The following is a 17,906-nucleotide window of genomic DNA, read 5'->3' as shown; positions in this document are numbered from 1 at the left end:
TTCATGCACCTGGGATAGCTCCTGATCACACTGCCAGGAGCCCTTCAAACAGACTAAGCTACACAACTAAACTCCCATATGTAGAGGGTCTAGTCTGGTCCCATGCAGGTTCCACAGCTGTAGGTCTAAAGTTCATGAGTTCCTTTGAGCTTGGTTCAATTGTCTCTGTAGATTTCCCCCATCATAATCTTGAGCCCCCTTGCTCATATAATCTCTCTTCCCTCTTTTCCACTGGACTCCCAGAGCTTGGCCTGGTGCTTGGTTGTGAATCTCTGCACCTGCTTCCATCAGTTACTGGATGAAAGCTCTATGATGAGAGTTAGGGTATTCATCAATTTGCTTACCAGGGTAGGCCAGTTCAGGCACCCTCACCACTATTGCTAGTAGTCTAATCTGGGCTTGTCCTTGTGGTCCTGGGAATTTCCCTAGAAACAAGTTTCTCCCTTACCCCATAATGTCTCCCTCTATCAAGATCTCTATTTCATTGCTCTCCAACGCCATCCCTCCCCTAGTTCGACCATCCTGTTCCCTCACGTTCCCAACTCCCATCCCCTCACCTCTTCCCCCCCCCATCCCCAGTTTACTCATTGAGATCTCCTCTGTTTCCCCTTTCCAAGGTGATCCATACATCATCCGTAGGGTCCTCCTTGTTTCCTAACTTCTCTGGAGGCATGGGTTGCAGTATGAATGTTCATTGCTTTACATCTACTATCCACTTATGAGTGACTACATGCCATGCTTCTCTTTCTGAGTTTGGGTTACCTCACTCAGGATGATACTTTCTCATGCATTTGCCTACAAATTTCATGATGTCATAGTTTTTTACAGCTGAGTAATACTCTATTGTGTAAATGTACCACATTTTATTTATCCATTATTTCATTGAGGGGAATCTAGCTTGTTTCCAGTTTCTGCCTATTACAAATAATGCTGCTATGAACATAGTTGAGCAAGTGTCCCTGTGGTATGCTTCAGCATCCCTTGGGTATGCCTAAGAGTGGTATCATTGGGTCTTAAAGTAGACTGATTCCAAATTTTCTGAGAAACTTCCATACCGATTTCCAAAGTGGCTGTACAAGTTTGGACTCCCACAACAGTGGGAGTGTCACACTTGTTCCACTTCCTCTCTAGCATAAGCTGTCCTCAGGGTTTTTGACCTTAGCCATTCTGACTGGTGTAAGATGGTATCTCAGAGTCATTTTGATTTGCATTTCCCTGATGACTAAGAATGTCCAGCAATTCCTTAAATGACTTTCAGCCATTTGAGATTCTTCTGCTGAGAATTCTCTGTTTAGTTCTGTAGCCAATTTTTTAATTGGAATGTTTGTTATTTTGCTGTTTAATTTCTTGAGTTCTTTATATATTTCGGAGATCAGCCCTCTGTCACATATGGAGTTGGTAAAGATCTTTTCCCATTCTGTAGGCTGTCATTTTGTCTTATTTACTGTGTACTTTGCTTTATAGAAGCTTCTCAGTTTCAGGCGGTCCCCTGTATTAATTACTGCTGTCGATGTCTATGCTACTGGTGTTATATTTAGGAAGTGGTCTCCTTTGTCAATGTTATCTATGCTACTTCCTTTCTATCCTATCAAGTTCAGTGTATCTGGATTTATGTTTAGGTCTTTGATCCACTTGGACTTGAGTTTTGTGCATGGTGTTAGATATGGATCTATTTGCAATCTTCTACATGTGGACATCCAGTTATGCCAGCACTATTTGTTGAAGATGCTTTCTTTTTTTCCATTGTACAGTTTTGGCTTCTTTGTCAAAAATCATGTGTTCATAAGTGTGTGGATTACTGTCAGGATCTTCAATTCAATTCCATTGGTTCACATATCTGTTTTTATGCCAATACCAAGCTGTTTTTATTACTAGAGCTCTATAGTAGAGCTTGAAGTCAGGGATGGTGATGCCTGCAGAAGTTGCATTATGAAGGATTGTTTCAGAAATCCTAGTTTTTCTGTTTCTCCATATGAAGTTGAGTACTGTTCTTTCCAAGTTTGTGAAGAATTTTTTGGGGATTTTGATAGTGACTGAATTGAATCTGTAGATTGCTTTCAGTAAGATTGTCATTTTATTATGTTAATACTACCTATCCATGAACATGGGAGATCTTTCCATTTTCTGATATCTTCTTCAATTTCTTTCTTCAAGGACTTAAAGTTCTTGTCATGTAGGCCTTTCACTTGTTTGGTAAGAGTTACCCCAAGGTATTTTAAATAATTTGTGGTTATTGTAAAGGGTGATGTTTCTCTGATTTCTTTCTTGGCCCATCTATCATTTGTGTATAGGAAGGCTACTGATTGTTTATTTTTATTTTTTTATTTTTTTGGTTAATCTTGTATCCTGCCACATCACTGAAGGTGTTTATCGGCTGTAGGAGTTGCTTGGTAGAATTTTTGGGGTCACTTATGTATACTATCATATCATCTGCAAATAGTGAAAGTTCAACTTCTTCCTTTACAATTTGTATCCCCTTAATCTCCTTTTGTTGTCTTATTAATCTAGCTAGAACTTTGAGTACAGTATTGAATAGATATGGGGAGAGTGGACAGCTTGTCTTGTTCCTGATTTTCGTGGAACTGCTTTGAGTTTCTTGCTGTTTAGTTTGCTGTTGGCTTGCTGTATATTGCCTTTATTATGTTTAGGTATGTTCCTTGTATCACTGATCTCTCCAGGAATTTTTTCATGAAGAGGTGCTGGATTTTGTCAAGGGCTTTTTCAGCATCTAATGAGATGATCATGTGGTTTTTTTTTCTTTCAGTTTGTTTATATGGTGGATTACACTGAAAGATTTTCATATGTTGATCCATCCCTGAATCTCTGGGATAAAGCCTACTTGATCATGGTGGATGATGTTTTTTTATGTTTTCTTGGGTTCAGTTTACCAATATTTTATTGAGAATTTTTGCATCAGTGTTCATGAGGGAGATTGGTCTGTAATTCTCTTTCCTAGTTGCGTCTTTATGTTGTGTGGGTATCAGGGTAACTGTAACCTCGTAAAAAGAGTTTGGCAACGTTCCTTCTGTTTCTATTGTTCAGAACAATTTCAGAAAAATTGGTATTATCTCTCCTTTGAAATTCTGGTAGAATTCTGCATTGAAACCAGCTGGCCCTTGTAGCAGGAATCTTTTGTTGTTGTTGTTGTTCTATTCATTCACAGTTAATACAGAAAATACTTGGAAACAATTTTATATAATGTTTGACACAGAAATCATCAAATAGAAGTATACAATGTTGACAGGAGACAGTACATTTATAATTTATAACCCCAAATGTATTTACAAATTAGAAATGGAAAGATCTACAAATGAAATTATGAAGGTTCTCCAAAGTCATTTAATCTGTCAGTTTCTCATTCATTTTTATGTCTTAATAATATTCTATTGTATGAATAAGCCACATTTTATTTCTCTCCAGTATTCGATAGCTATTTGAGTTGTTTTAACTTTTTTACTATTAGCAACACACTGCTGTAAACCTTCATGTACATGTTTCATAGGTGCACATTTTCAGTAGTTTGAGGATATATTCCTAAGGGTAGAATTGTTGAGTAACAGAGTAACAATGTTTTGCATTTTGACCAACCACCAAACTGCTTTGCCAAAGTGGCACACCATTTTACAATCTCACCAAATCCTTGTTTTTAAGGCTCTGATTTTTGTACAAAAGCATTCAATCATTCTGTCAGACCAAACCAGGAAAAGTAAGCTATAGTTCAGAGCTGTTCTATTCCATTTACTATGCAAAGCCATTCTTGGTGTTTGCAACTCTCAGCCCTTTTGAGTATTCTTGCATTGTTCACTTTTTCCTCCACCACTTTTTTTTCTGGTTTATTTCTATCTATTACAAATGTATAAAAAATCCTCCATCAACGCTGCTGATAGCAGCAGAACCTTGAGAAATATACCTTTGGTTTGCCTCAGAAAAGGAACATATATTGCACTGTAAAGTTTATAAAATTGGCGCAAAACATTGTGATAATGTTACAATACCAGTTTTAAGAGTTCAGTGACTAATGGGGAGCCGATGGGATACATATGCAGAACTGTGAAAGCGATCTCACTTAGCCAGCTGTACGCGTAGACTGTAAATCTACATTCAGATCATTTCTGAACTAAGACTATCATCTCAGTTTATCTGTTGAGGTCAACCAGGAAACTCTAGAATATACCTTGTTTTTTGCAAAAAACAAAATAGGGGGAGGGGTTTCTTCAGCATTTCACTCCACGAGTAACAGTATCCTAACAGGCAAAGTGTTCTCTCACTGTCAACATAGAATGAACTGCTGCTGGAGGTCAACTTGGGCTTTAATTTGCATTAGCACTTACATGCATAGTAGTCCAAATTGTTGACCTCATGACTTTAAAAAGTAACTCTAAAAAAGTAAAATGGCCCTTCTTGGAAGACTAAAGAAAGACATCCAGCCACAGTTGTAAAAAGTCTCATCAAAACAATACACCCTTTTATAAATTACGCCTCAATTTAAAAAAAAAAAAGTAGCCCCAAATAAGAAGCAGCTCTGAAAAAGAAAATATAACTTAAGATATTTGAATAAAACAAGGTGAATACAGGTTCAAAAATAATTAAGATACATTTTCCTAAGGCTACCTAGAATTAGGCTTTAAAGAATTCTACCATTTCAAGTTTAAAACTAGTTACTAGATACCTATTTACAAACAAGATGTTCACTTTTTTTGTTCCTTTATCAAGAGAAAAATCTACCTTCAGACTATGAGGGTGGTGATGGGGAGGGACTAGAAGACAAGATTCAAACAATCCCATGCAAATATCACATTTTTCAAATGGAAGAACTCCAAACTGCACTAGAAGTTCCAATCACTAAGAAACTTTCCATTGAAATGATTTAAGTACAACTACATGGCACCAAGGTTTAGGCCTAATATAGGCCTGACAACCAAGTCCTTGTTTTCTGGAAGAAAGGCCTCAAAAGTCCCACTCAGTTCCACATAACCATACTTCAAAGATCAATTAGGTTTTCATTTCCTTAATATTTTTGTTTTTGACTTCTAATCTTAAAGACTAGATTAAAACTTAGCTCATTTCCCAGAAGGCATTGCTTCCCTTTGCTCTATGAAAGAGTCCACCAAGACCTCTTCCTCAAAACCATCTAGCCCCCAGCCTCCAGCCTGTGCTTGTGATGCATCTTTCTCAACATCCTGAAAAGGTAATGTAGGTAAAATATGCTCATAAACATTAAAACTAGTTGTTAGAAAGACGTAACTAGCTTTATAATTTAAGTTTTAAAACATAAATACTTGCAGCTTGATCTGCACTGACAATGATTGTCGGAGCCTAGAATTCAACATTTACAAATTCTCATTCACACACACAAAACACACTATTATCACACAACTTGTGTCTTGAGAGAATCTTCTGCTTTTTAAATCTTTGGCCTCCCAGTCAATCCCAAGTTCAACCAACTTTAACTAAAACTTCACTCAGAATTTCACCAAGCTTTTCACCCACACATTAATGCTTGTCGTATCTTTCATCAACTGTCAAAATCTGAAGCCTGCTCAGAGATCGCCAGGTAAAAGAAAATAAATGAAACGCACAGAGGTTATTTCAAAACAGAACATGACTATCATCAAAAAAAAAAAAAAATGTCATGATTCCCGATTGGGATCATCCTTTGTTTACTACTAGTAAGAAAAATCCCACGTTGGACTATTTCACACTCCAGCATTGGCCAAAGGACACGAGAGCTGGTTCTGGAGCATGCAGTTTCTCACACAGGTGTCCCCAGAGGAACACCAGGGACAAAGTCACGTGAGGCCTCTCCCGTACAGAGGCTGTCTCACAGGGGCAGCGAGGACACCCACTAGTTTGTGGAGATCCCTGAGAAAGTATGATTCTTAAAATCTGGACTGTACATAATTCATATCAGCCCTGTTCAGGTACTCACTGGAAGAAAGATGCAGCTGTTTGCCAGAACTCAGCACTCCACTCTAGATCAGCCATGTGGCCATGATGATTTTCTCACAAGTGATATTCTCTAGTTTAAAGGATAATTATGTTGGGCTACAGATTTGCTATTTCCAAGGATGACTTGGAGTTCATCACTCATCACTTGACTTGAGTAACCATCCCAACATCAACCATCTATTGAAAAAAGAAACTCTTCAAAGAATGACTTCTCACTCTGTAAGAAATAAGCTAGAAACAGCAAAGTAAAAAAACTCTAATGGCTGATACTGAGATTAAACTGTGTTCAATATGGGATCTAGTTGCTTACTGCAAAAACCAGACCCGGAGAGCTGTAGAATTACACATATGCTCACCATCAAAATAACTTACATGAAACTGCTTCTGGCATAGATCAAGAGGTTAAGATTAAAAAAATAAAAACAATGGATTGAACCTGCATGTTCCATTGCTCATAAACTTGCACACACTATTGTTCTGCAAAAAAGACAACTGCAGCAAAGAAAAATGGCCCTTTTGCAAACAAGCCTAAAAGTAGCCCCCAAAAAGAAAAAAAACATGCATATATGTATAAAGTGTTACTATTAAACACAATGCTATATCTAGGGGGGGAATTAACTGCATAGATTAAAAAAGAAAAACAAAAAACCATGTGCAACATCTTAAGCCAGTAAAGCACCAAAATAAAAAAAAAATTAAAAACCCACCAAAAATCACTTTTCATAATGATTAACATAGAAGCACAAATATATCGACCATAAGTCAGGAAGCAATTACCTGGACAGATACAATGTCCACTGTTGAAAGAATTTTTCTTCAATTTAAATGTCTTTCTCATCTCTAAAGAAACCTTAAAGTGCTAACTTTACTTATATAAAGCAAGCAAATTCTTCAAGTAATTTGCTACGCCAATTTTTATCAGCCTAAACAAGGAACTAAAAATATCAAGTGAAGTGAAAAGGGCAGAACACCCGACCGGTTCCACACAGGTAGACACCCGGGAGAATGTCACCTACCATCCCGCCTTTCTTCACTGCACTGCACAAGCTAACAGATTAAGTATCTGTTTTCTAACATTAACTCCCTAGAATTTGCTAAGGTTTTTGCAAGTCACTAGGTAACACATACAGTCCTAAGGAAATAATGTCACTTAAAAATCAGCACACTAATTAAAGCGAGCTTGTGTGTGTCCACTGCCTTAAACTAAAAGTGAGGCATCACTTACAAACTGTGACGAGCCGCCCTCCACCGACCGGCTCACTACTCCTGCCCCTCAGCTGCTTTTTCAAGGAAGTATACATTAACCAGATGGCAATTGAGGTGCTTGCTGTAATCCTTTTCCTTTCTGAAAGACCCATCACAGAAAATACAAACAAACTCTCCCTCGGTTATTTTAACTGCCAACCCCTCCTTCCCACTTTTTGAACTTGCTTCTTGTGGCACTGGCCGAGCCCCATGCAGCCCAGAATCATCACTTCCCTCGGACATATTATCACTCAGGTCACTTCCATCATGGCTGTGGATGCCTTCATCTTCATCAATGTCTGGTGACTCGTTTTCAGCCAAAGTGATAGGAGACGAGGCCATTACGGTTGGTGATGGGACCGGAGGCAATGGTGACGCAGGTTCGGGTGCTGAGGCTTTCACAGGGACACTGTCTGGGTTCTGCTCAGTGTCCACTTCCATTTCACAAAGCCCAGCTGAACCAGTCTGACACTTAGCATGTAACGTTTCACCACCTGACCCATTTGAGTTTTGTTCCGAGGATAAGACACTGGTAGATTCCTTGGGAGCAGCAAGCATAGCTAGACTCTTGCCAGCTTCCTCTGTTCCCACTTTCTTGATAGGGGCCATTTTATTTCCTTCCCCATCAGAGCCAATTTCTTGGTCCTTGGGTGTCTCGTCTCTTCTTGAGTTTCCCTTTGGAAGATCCTGTGTGCGCCTGCTTCCCTTCAGAAGCTGGCTATCTCTAACAGGTACTAAGCCAACTTCAATAAGGACTTGCTCCTGCCGCACCACGTCACTCCACATGCCCGACTTCTCCTTGGTACTCTCTTTTCGGGGAGAAGACCTTTTGGTGACTGGTTTCACTTGAAGAGGTGGCTCCATGACAGCAGGAGGCTCCTTCTGAACAGATCCCATGTGAGGAGGCCCTGTCTGAGCAACCTCCACCTGAGCATGGTCCAAAGGACAAAGCAGCCTCTTCTGACAATGTCCCCGCTGAGACTCCATGGGAGGAGGCGGCCCCATCTAATCAGGCTCCATGGGAGGAGGCGGCTCCCTCTGATCAGGCTCCATGGGAGGAGGCTGTTCCATCTGAGTAAGCTCCATGGGAAGAGGCTGCTCCATCTTTGGAGGCTCCCTGGGATGGGGCAGCTCCCTCTGAGGAAGCTCCAGGGGAGAAGGCAGCTCCCTCTGAGCAGGCTCCAGGGGAGGAGGTGGCTCTCTCTGAGGAGGTCCCAGGGGAGAAGGCAACTCCATCTGAGCAGGCCCAGTCTGAGCAATATCCATGGGAGAAGGAAGCCCGGGCTGAGTAGAGCCTGTAGGGGTGACCACCACCTGAGTGAGTGCAAGACGGGAAGAGACCTCCTCCTGAGCCAGCTCCATGGAAGGAGGCTCTGCCGGAGCTGTCTCCTTCTGCATCTTCTGAGCAGGTCTGCTGCCTTTCTTACTTGATTTACCTTTTTGAGGTTTCTTCTTTGCACCTTTTTTAATGGAAGTATTTTGCTTTTTATTGTCCCCCCTAGTCTCCTCCGTCTTGCTGTCATCCTTTGGCACCTCGGTACTATTTTTGGATTTGCTTTCCATCTTTTTTTTTTTCTTTTTTGTCACTGGTTCCTCGTTCACAGGCTCATCTGACGGATGGGCTTCAGCATTTACCTTTCTTTTCTTCTTCTTGGCTTTACTGACTTTTTCTTTATTATTTCCTGTATGTACATCTATGTGTTTCGTCTCTGCTGCCTTAGTCTCCGTCGCAGATTTCCGAGTTCTGGTAGTTACCTGGACCACTGAGGCATTGCCACAAGACTTCTTCTCTTTTGAAACATCCTTTTTCTCTAGATATTAGGATAGCTACACCAGCTTGTTTCTTAGGTCCATTTGCTTGGAAAGCCTTTTCCCAGCCCTTTATTCGGAGGTAGTGTCTGTCTTTGAAGTTAAGTTGTGTTTCTTGTATGCAACAGATGGATGGATCCTGTTTTCTTATCCATTCTGTTAGCCTGTGTCTTTTTATAGGTGAGTTGAGACCATTGATATTGATGAATATTAATGACCAGTGATTGTTAATTCCTGTTATTTTCTGTGGTTGTGTTGTGTTGTCCTTCTTTGGTGTATATTGGTGTGGGATTATCTATTGCCTGAGTTTTCATGGATGTGTTTAGCTTCTTTGGGTTGAATTTTCCCTTCTAGTGCTTTCTGTAGGGCTGGGTTTGTGGACAGGTATTGATTAAATCTGGTTTTATCCTGGAATATTTTGTTTACTCCGCCTATGGTGATTGAGAGTTTTGCTGGGTATAATAATCTGGGTTGGCATCCATGGTCTCTTAGTGTCTGCATGAGATTTGTCCGTGATCTTCTAGCTTTCATAGTCTCTATTGAGTAGTCTGGTGTTATTCTGATGGGTTTGCCTTTATATGTTATTTGGTCTTTTTCCTTTGTGGCTCTTAATATTTTTTTCTTTGTTCTGTGTGTTTAGTGCTTTGATTATTATGTGGCGAGGGGACTTGTTTTTTGGATCCAGCCTATTCGGTGTTCTGTAAGCTTCTTGTATCTTCATATGTATTTCTTTCTTTAGGTTAGGAAAGTTTTCTTCTATGCTTTTGTTGAATATATTTTCTGTGCCTTGGAGTTGGTATTCTTCTCCTTCTTCTATCCCTATTATTCTTAGGTTTGGTCTTTTCATGGTGTCCCAAATTTCCTGGACGTTTTGTGTTACGACTTTTTTGTCTTTAGTGTTTTCTTTGACTGACGAATCTATTTTCTCTATCGTGTCTTCAGTGTCAGAGATTCTCTGTTCCATCTCTTGCAATCGGTTGGTTATGCTTGTTTCTGTAGTTCCTGTTCATTTAGTCAGGATTTCTATTTCCAGCATTCCCTCAGCATGTGTTTTCTTTATTGTCTCAAATTTATTTTTCAGATCTCGGAATGTTTCTTTCATCTGTTTAATTGCTTTTTCTTGGTTTGATTTGATTTCTTCCCATTTTTTGTTCGTTTTTTTTCTTCCATTTCTTCAATGGAGTTTTTTATTTCCTCTTTAATGGAGTTTTTCATTTCCTCTTTAAGGAAAGTTTTTATTTCCTCTTTAAGGTAGTTTTTCATTTCTTCTTTAAGGAAAGTTTTTATTGCCTCTTTGCGGGAATGTTTTATTTCTTCTTTAAGGGCCTCTATCATCTTCTTACAGTCATTTTTAGGGTTAATTTCTTCTGTTTCTTCTGTCATGGTATGTTTAGGTCTTGCAGGTGTAGAATCACTAGGTTCTGATGTTGCCATATAGGTCTTTATGTTGTTGCCTGTATTTTTGCACTGGCGTCTACTCATCTCTTCCTCTGTGCGGTGCAGTTGGTGTCTGTGTCTGAGAGTGCCTCTCTTGTTCTAATTTTTAGTCTTGGTTTAGTAGGAGTTCTTGGTTAAATTGGTGCTATTGGACTGTTTCTTCAGGGACAGCTTATTTCAGTCGGTGGATTATATACTTATGATTCTGGTGATCTGGTTTAGTGGCTGGGTAGCACCTTCTTCTGTGTTCCCAGGTCACGTTTTGTTCATTTGTCAACTCCTCAACTGATCTTGTTTCTTCAGACTTTAAACTGTAGGCATCTGAATCCTCTCCCAGATGGGTTTCAGCTGAGCAGGGTAGTCTCACCAACACCTCCAAGTTGTTGGGTTTCACAGGATCAGCAGTTGTGCCCCGGGTTGTCCCCAGACGGAGTGCCCAGACTCGCCCTGGTTCCGACCCAGGGAGATAGCCTCCTCCCCAGGTGTTGGGGCTAGGGGCATCCCCGTTCCAAGCTGCGTCTGCCCATCTCCATCCCTGGGCCTGTCCACCCCTGCGGCCTGTTGTCACAGGCCCACCTGCGTCTGCTTGTCTCTGCTGCCGGGCCTGTATGTCCTTGTCAGCTGCCGCTGGGTCTGTCTGCCTCTGCGGACTGCCACCGGGCCTGTATGTCTCTGTCGGCTGCCGCTGGGCCTGAATGTCCCTGTCGGCCGCCACCACCGGGCCGGTCCACCTCCCTGGGTCGCTGCCGAGGACCCACCTGCATCCGCCTGTCTCCGCCGTGTAGCCTGTCTACTTCTGTGGGCCGCGGCTGGGCCTGAATGTCTCTGGCGGCTGCCGCCGGGCCTGAATGTCCCTGTCGGCCACCGCCGCCAGGCCCGTCTACCTCCGCGGGCCGCTGACACAGGCCTACCTGTGCCTGCCCGTCTCCGCCATTTTGAATCTCTCTTATCTGACCGCTCTGGCTTTCTTGGGACTTTTGTACATTATCCTGATTTTCCTCATTGAAGCCAATACATTCTCCGTACTGAAATCCAGGCTTTCTGGCTTTTCTGTCATTCAAGGTACCATCCAAGTTATCTAGTTGGCAACCATGGTACATGGAAGCTTGTAGCTTGAGTTTTCCTGCCTTGCCCACAGTCAGGACAAATCTTTGTCTCCTGCCAGTCCCACAGCCATTCAGACCAGCATTTTCACATGCTTCTTGTCCTGGCAGCAGCTGGCAGGCAGTCCCCTTCTGCCTTCCTGTTCTTTCTTTTCTCCTCTCTCATAGCAGGAATCTTAAAAGTTCTTATTAATAAAATCAAACCTGAGCCAGGTTTTGGGGTGAACACTGGAAGGTCAGAGAGACAGAACAAACCACAGCTAACCTCACCTGGCCAACTTCTCAGCTGATCTTGTTTCCTCAGACTGGAGGCCTCTGAGTCCTCATCCAGAATGGGTCTCAGCTGAACTGTGCTGCTCAAAACCTAAAAGCTTAACCAGCCAAATGCTTAACCAGGCCAAATGCTTCTAGTTTCTGGTCTCCACACCTTATATATCTTTCTGCTTTCTATCACCACTCCCTGCAATTAAAGGCTGGCTTTCTGGGATTAAAGGCGTGAGTCACCATGCTTGGCTGTATCCTTGAACACATGGATTTCTGCCTCTGGAATGCTAGGATTAAAGGCGTGTGCTACCACTGCCTATTGTCTATGTTTAATATTGTGGCTGTTCTGTCTCTGACCCCAGATAAGTTTATTAGCATGCACAATATTTCGTGGAACACAATACCACCACAGGCCCTGGGCTTTTTTTGATTGAGAGCCTTTTGATGATTCCTTCTATTTTCTTAGGAGTTATAAGTCTATTTAAATTGTTTATCTGATCTTGATTTAATTTTGGCATGTGATACCTATAAAAAATAAATTGTCCGTTTCTTTTACATTTTCCAATTTTGTGGAGTACAAGTTTTCAAAGTATGACCTAATGATTCTCTGGATTTCCTCAGTGTCTGTTATGTTGTCCCCCTTTTCAATTCTGATTTTGTGAATTTGGATATTCTCTCTCTGCTTTTTGGTTAGTTTGGATAAGGGTTTGTCTATCTTGTTGATTTTCTCAAAAAACCAACTCTTTGTTTCATTGATTATTTGTGTTGTTCTCTTTGTTCCTATTTCATTGATTTCTGTCCTGAGTTTGATTATTTCCTGGGGTCAATTCCTACTGGGTGAGTATGCTTCTTTTTGTTCTAGAGCTTTCAGTTGTGCTGTGATTTCTCCAACTTCTTTATGTAGGCACTTAGTGCTATGAACTTTCCTCTTAGCACAGCTTTCATAGTGTCCCATAAGTTTGGATATGTTGTGCATTCATTTTTGTTGAATTCTGGGAAGTCTTTAATTACTTTATTTCTTCCTTGACCCAGGGGTGATTCAGTTGAACATTGTTCAGTTTCCAAGAGTTTGTAAGCTTTCTATAATTTTTGTTGTTGTTGAAATCTAACTTTGAGACCTGGTGGTCCAATAAGGTACAGTGGGTTATTCCAATTATTTGTATCTGTTGAGATTTGTTTTGTTACCGAATATGTGGTCAATTTTGGAGAAGGTTCCATGGGGTGCTGAGAAGAAGGTATATTCTTTTGTCTTAGGGTGTAATATTCTGTAGATATGTATTAAGTCCATTTGAGTCATAACTTCTGTTAGTTCCCCTAATTCTCTGTTAAGTTTCTGCCTGGCAGACCTGTCTGTTGTTGAAAGTGGTGTTTTGAAGTCTCTCACTGTTAGTGTGTGGGGTTTGATATGTGATATAAGCTTTAGTAATGTTTCTTTTACAAATATGGTTGCCCTTGTATTTGGGGAATACATGTTCAGAATTGAGAATTCATCTTGATGGATTTTCCCTGTGATAAATATGAAATACTCTTCTTCATCTCTTTTGATTGATTTTAGTTTGAAGTCTATTTTTTAGCTATTAGGATAGCTAAACCACCTTGTTTCTTAGGTCCATTTGATTGGAAAGTTTTTCCCAACCCTTTACTCTGAGGTAATTTTGGTCTTTGAGGTTGAGGTGTGTTTCTTGTATGCAGCAGAAGGATGAATCCTGTTTTTGTATCCATTCTCTTAGCCTGTGTCTTTTATAAGTCAATTGAGTCCATTGATATTAAGGGACATTAATGACCAGTGATTGTTAATTTCTGTTTGTTTTGGTGGTAGTGTGTGTTTGTTTCCCTTCTTTGAGATTTGCTGGAGTGAGACTATCTTTTGCCTATGTTTTGGTGACTGCAGCTAACTTTCTTGGATTGGAGTTTTCCTTCTATTGCTTTCTGTAGGGCTGGATTTGTTGATATGTAATGCTGAAATCAGATTTTGTCATGGAATATCTTGTTTTCTCCATCTATGGTGATTGAAAGCTCTTCTGGTTATTGTAGTCTGGGCTGGCATCCATGGTCTCTTGATGTTTACAGCACATCTGTCCAGGACCTTTTAGCTGTCAGAATTTCCACTGAGAAGTCAGGTGTAATACTGATAGTTCTACCTTTATATGTTACTTGACCTTTTCCCTTTTCTGCTGTTAATATTCTTTCTATATTTTGTATGTTTAGTGTTCTGACTATTGTGTGGTGAGGGGAATTTTTGTGGTCCAGTCTATTTGGTATTCTGTATGCTTCTTGTACCTTCATTGGCACTCCTTCCTTTAGGTTGGGAAATTTTTCTTCTATAATTTTGTTGAGTATATTTTCTGTACCTTTGAGCTGGAATTCTTCTTCTTCTATCCCTATTATTCTTAGGTTTGGACTTTACATGGTGTCCCAGATTTCCTGGATGTTTTGTGTTAAACATTTGCGGGATTTAACATTTCCCTTGACCTATGAATCTATTTCCTCTATTATATCCTCAACACCTGAGATTCTCTTTTCCATCTCTTTTATTCTTTTGGTTATACTTGCTTCTATAGGTTCTGCTCATTTACTCAGACTTTTCCTTTTCCTGAATTCCCTCAGTTTATGTTTTCTTTATTGCCTCTATTTCAATTTTCAAGTCTCAAGCTGTTTCCTTCACCTGTTTGATTGTTTTTTTTTTCCCTTGGGTTTCTTGACTTTTTAAAGAGATTTCTTGATTTCCTCCAATTTTTTGTTTGTTTTTACATCCATTTCTTTAAGGTAGTTTTTTATTTAATCTTTTAGGGCCTCTATCATCTTCATAAAGTTGTTTTTAAGGTCATTTTTGTCTGGACCATCTGCTTTGGGATGTTCAGGTCTTGATCACTAGGTTCTGGTGGTACCATATTGCTCTTTATGCTGTTTAATTGGTTCTTACACTGCCATCTACCCATTTCTTCCCTTAATCTGAACAGGTGGTGCTACCGGTCACTCTTCTTCCAATTGGTGCAAGTAGGGCCTCTGGCTCCTATGGTTGTTCTTCTTCTCAATTGGTCCAAGAGGGGGCATATGGCTCTGGTGGTCACTGGTGGTGCAGGGTATGGTTGGGAAGTGGTGGGGGTGGGAGGAGGCTACTCCCTGGTCTCTGGGGGCTGCACTGGCTTGGAGGAGGGGCACAGAATATGCCCATGGGGCCTATGGGCTAGAGAACTGGGATGACCACTCCAGAGATTGGAGACTTACCTGTTTCTAACCAGTGCATGATGGTTGTATGGCTCTGGTTGTCCTTGGTGCCACTGGGGCTGGTTGGTTTGTAGAGCTCCATGTTCTTTATATAGGCTTTCAGTTGAAAGTGTATCCCTGATTAGAGTTTAAATATCTAGATTAAAGGTGTGTCTTCCTTTCTCAAAGGTCTGGGTCTGAAGTGGATCTTCCCACTTCAAATGATCCAATTAAGCAAAAATTACCTAGCAGGTTTAAGAGTCCAGTTTGGGGTTTTAGTCAATTCTAGCTGTAATCAAGTAGACTACAAAGAGGAGCCACCACACATCCTCAGTGAGGTCATCTAAACCTCAAAGGACAAATATGGTATGTGTTTGCTTATATGTGGATATTAGCTTTTAAGTATTTTATAAGTAGATTCTAATATGTATACACACAAAGGCAAGATATAAAGTAAAGGATTTGCTGAGGGAAAGAACCAAGAAAGGGAACGTAGAATATATAGGTATGGATAGATGGCGGTGAACACCAACTTCAAAGAAGCTGATTAAATGGAAAGGAAGAAGGAAACTAGGGATATTAGAGGAAACATGGGGAGGAAGAGCTAAAACTACGGGTCACTTGAAGAGTTGAATGGAAACCTAATACAATAGGGGCTTCTTACAGTATACACATATATTAAAGAAATCCAAATGGAATCACCAAATAACAAAGGAGACTAAGCCCCAACTAGACAACTCTCACCACCATGGAACATCCAGTGCCAGGAATGGGTTACATCTAATTGAGTTGTTGGTCCAAGGGGCCTCATGGAAACCCCTAGGCTATTGTCAACTCTATTGGTTGCTCTTTACAAACTGAAGGTAAGGCCCTTGGGTTGAGAAGAACACCTACATATTACTTTGAGTAGAGAGAAGTCAAGCTCATGCCCACCTAGAGCCTTCATCCCTACTGAGTAGTGTTCATAGGGTACTCTACAGAATATTGGAGGAGAAATATAAACAACAGGCTACAAAAACTTAAAACTTCAATGGTGATCTGCCTGCATTTATACACTGCTTCAAGCACTGTACAAAAGTTGTAGAAGTATCCATCAACTATCTGCTTGGATTTAAGGTCTATGTATGAGATGGATCTCATGCTTGACACTAATTTGGTAGCCAAGAACCTGAGACTAAAAAGGACGTGGTCTGGGTAGAAAACTGCTGTTCTACTAGTGGTAATGACATTCTGCTATACTCATAGTTCAGAGTCTTACACAGCCACCATCAGAGAAGCTTATAACTTAAGAATTATGGGAACAAATACAGAGACCCAGAACTGGACAATGTACAGAGAGTGAGAAACTTTGAAACACTCAGTCCAAAATAGGATGTCTCCATAATTCCCTCCTCTTAGGGCTCAGGGACCTTTGAGGAAGAAGAGGTAAAAAGATTTTGAGAACTAGTATGGCTAGACTACACTAAGGAAAGAGTGCATTCTAGAAACAGCAGGACTGGGACACATGAACTCAGAGAAACTATGACAGCATGCACAGAGTCTGCATAGATATTGTTGTAGGATATTCACCTAAGAAGACCACTCAGATTTAAACCTACTTGGACTTAAGCCAATAGAAAGTCTTTTATTGGCCACCCAGGGGTTACACTGTGTGTTTGGAGTCCTAATGTAGCCCTAAGCCTTTCTCAGGGTGAGATTTTAAGTATAAGAATCATGTTCTGGGTTGACTCTGGTGATCAAGAACCCTTAGCCAGAAGCAGAACTATAGAGGGCAAAAAGCAAAGTTAGAACATTGAGGGACTTCACGGAACCATAGACTTTGATGGATTATATCATTGTTTCCGTTTTTGTCAAGAGGTACTGTCTATGTGATGAGTTTTACAGCCTGAATAGCACTTCCATTATGGAGTCAGTTGTGCTAAGGTCTCAAGGCCTACTAAGATCTGGGGTCCTGTTATGTTCCACACTGGTCTTGGAGAATGAGTCAAATTGTGGACTCATTCTGCCCTAAAGAGGTATCCTAAGGACCATTAATTTGACTAAACTCATACATAATTGAACAAATAGTTTAAGATGCAGGAGACCAATCTTAATCCAATCAAAATGAGATTTCAAGTCCCAGTTAGTATTTATAGCAGAATAGTTAGCCAGGGAGATTAAGGGGACAGAGACTGGTATCAATTATATAGATTTATCTTTGTTTCTTTTTCTTTTTTGTTTTTTTTCAATCATAGCAAGATTTTTTTTTAATTACTACTAATTAATTAGTATAGAAACAACATGTTTTCATTCCTAAAGCCAGACATAATTTTCTTTGTCCCATGGGAAGTAAGTCTAAGCCTTTTTAATTTTCTAGGATCATTCCTGTAAGGGAATATAACCATTGTTTTAATACCTCTGGGTCCTGATCAATCTGTGTACTTAGTTTAGAATGTATCAGAAAAGGCATATTTAGTCAAACCATTGAGACATGCACACCAACTAATCTCAGGGGCTCAGTAATATTATTGTTATCCAGATGAATGAAACCACAAGGCAGAATAGCAGACATCAGAATAAGGGAAAGTACCTAGTTTAAAGGTTTTGGATATTAGACAAGTCCCAGTCATTTGTAAGTCATTTAAGTTTAATTTGGACTGTGCCCCAGACACAGTGATTTTTGTCAGTCAGTATGTTGACAGTTTTACCAGCAATCCTGACTGATTTTTGGCAGGAAATGGTTACCTCCATTGCCTGGTTCCCTTCCTGTGACATAGAGTCAGATTTCCCAGGTTTTTCCTGCATTCCAAAGGCCAGAATATTTCTTAAGGAATTTTTCAGGAAGCTTCTGTTTTACAACCCCAATTTTTGCAGTGGAAATTCCCTTGTTTCTGGTAAACAGGAGGTCAAGCT

General features: G+C 40.4%; 1 protein-coding gene across 1 annotated transcript; it reads right to left on the bottom strand.

Annotated features, from left to right (window-relative positions):
- Window positions 1-7,209: 7,209 nt before the first annotated feature.
- On the bottom strand, window positions 7,210-15,117 carry LOC114688292 (RE1-silencing transcription factor-like). Its single transcript, XM_028862908.1, is given in 3 exon segments — window positions 7,210-8,994; window positions 11,325-11,518; window positions 15,036-15,117. Coding segments are annotated over 3 exon segments (2,061 nt in total).
- Between the last annotated feature and the right edge of the window lie 2,789 nt (window positions 15,118-17,906).

This window comes from Peromyscus leucopus, chromosome X, assembly GCF_004664715.2.
Source record: "Peromyscus leucopus breed LL Stock chromosome X, UCI_PerLeu_2.1, whole genome shotgun sequence".
Taxonomy (NCBI): Eukaryota; Metazoa; Chordata; class Mammalia; order Rodentia; family Cricetidae; genus Peromyscus; species Peromyscus leucopus.
Note: the sequence above shows the minus strand (reverse complement) of the source record. Positions and strands in the feature narration are given on the sequence as shown.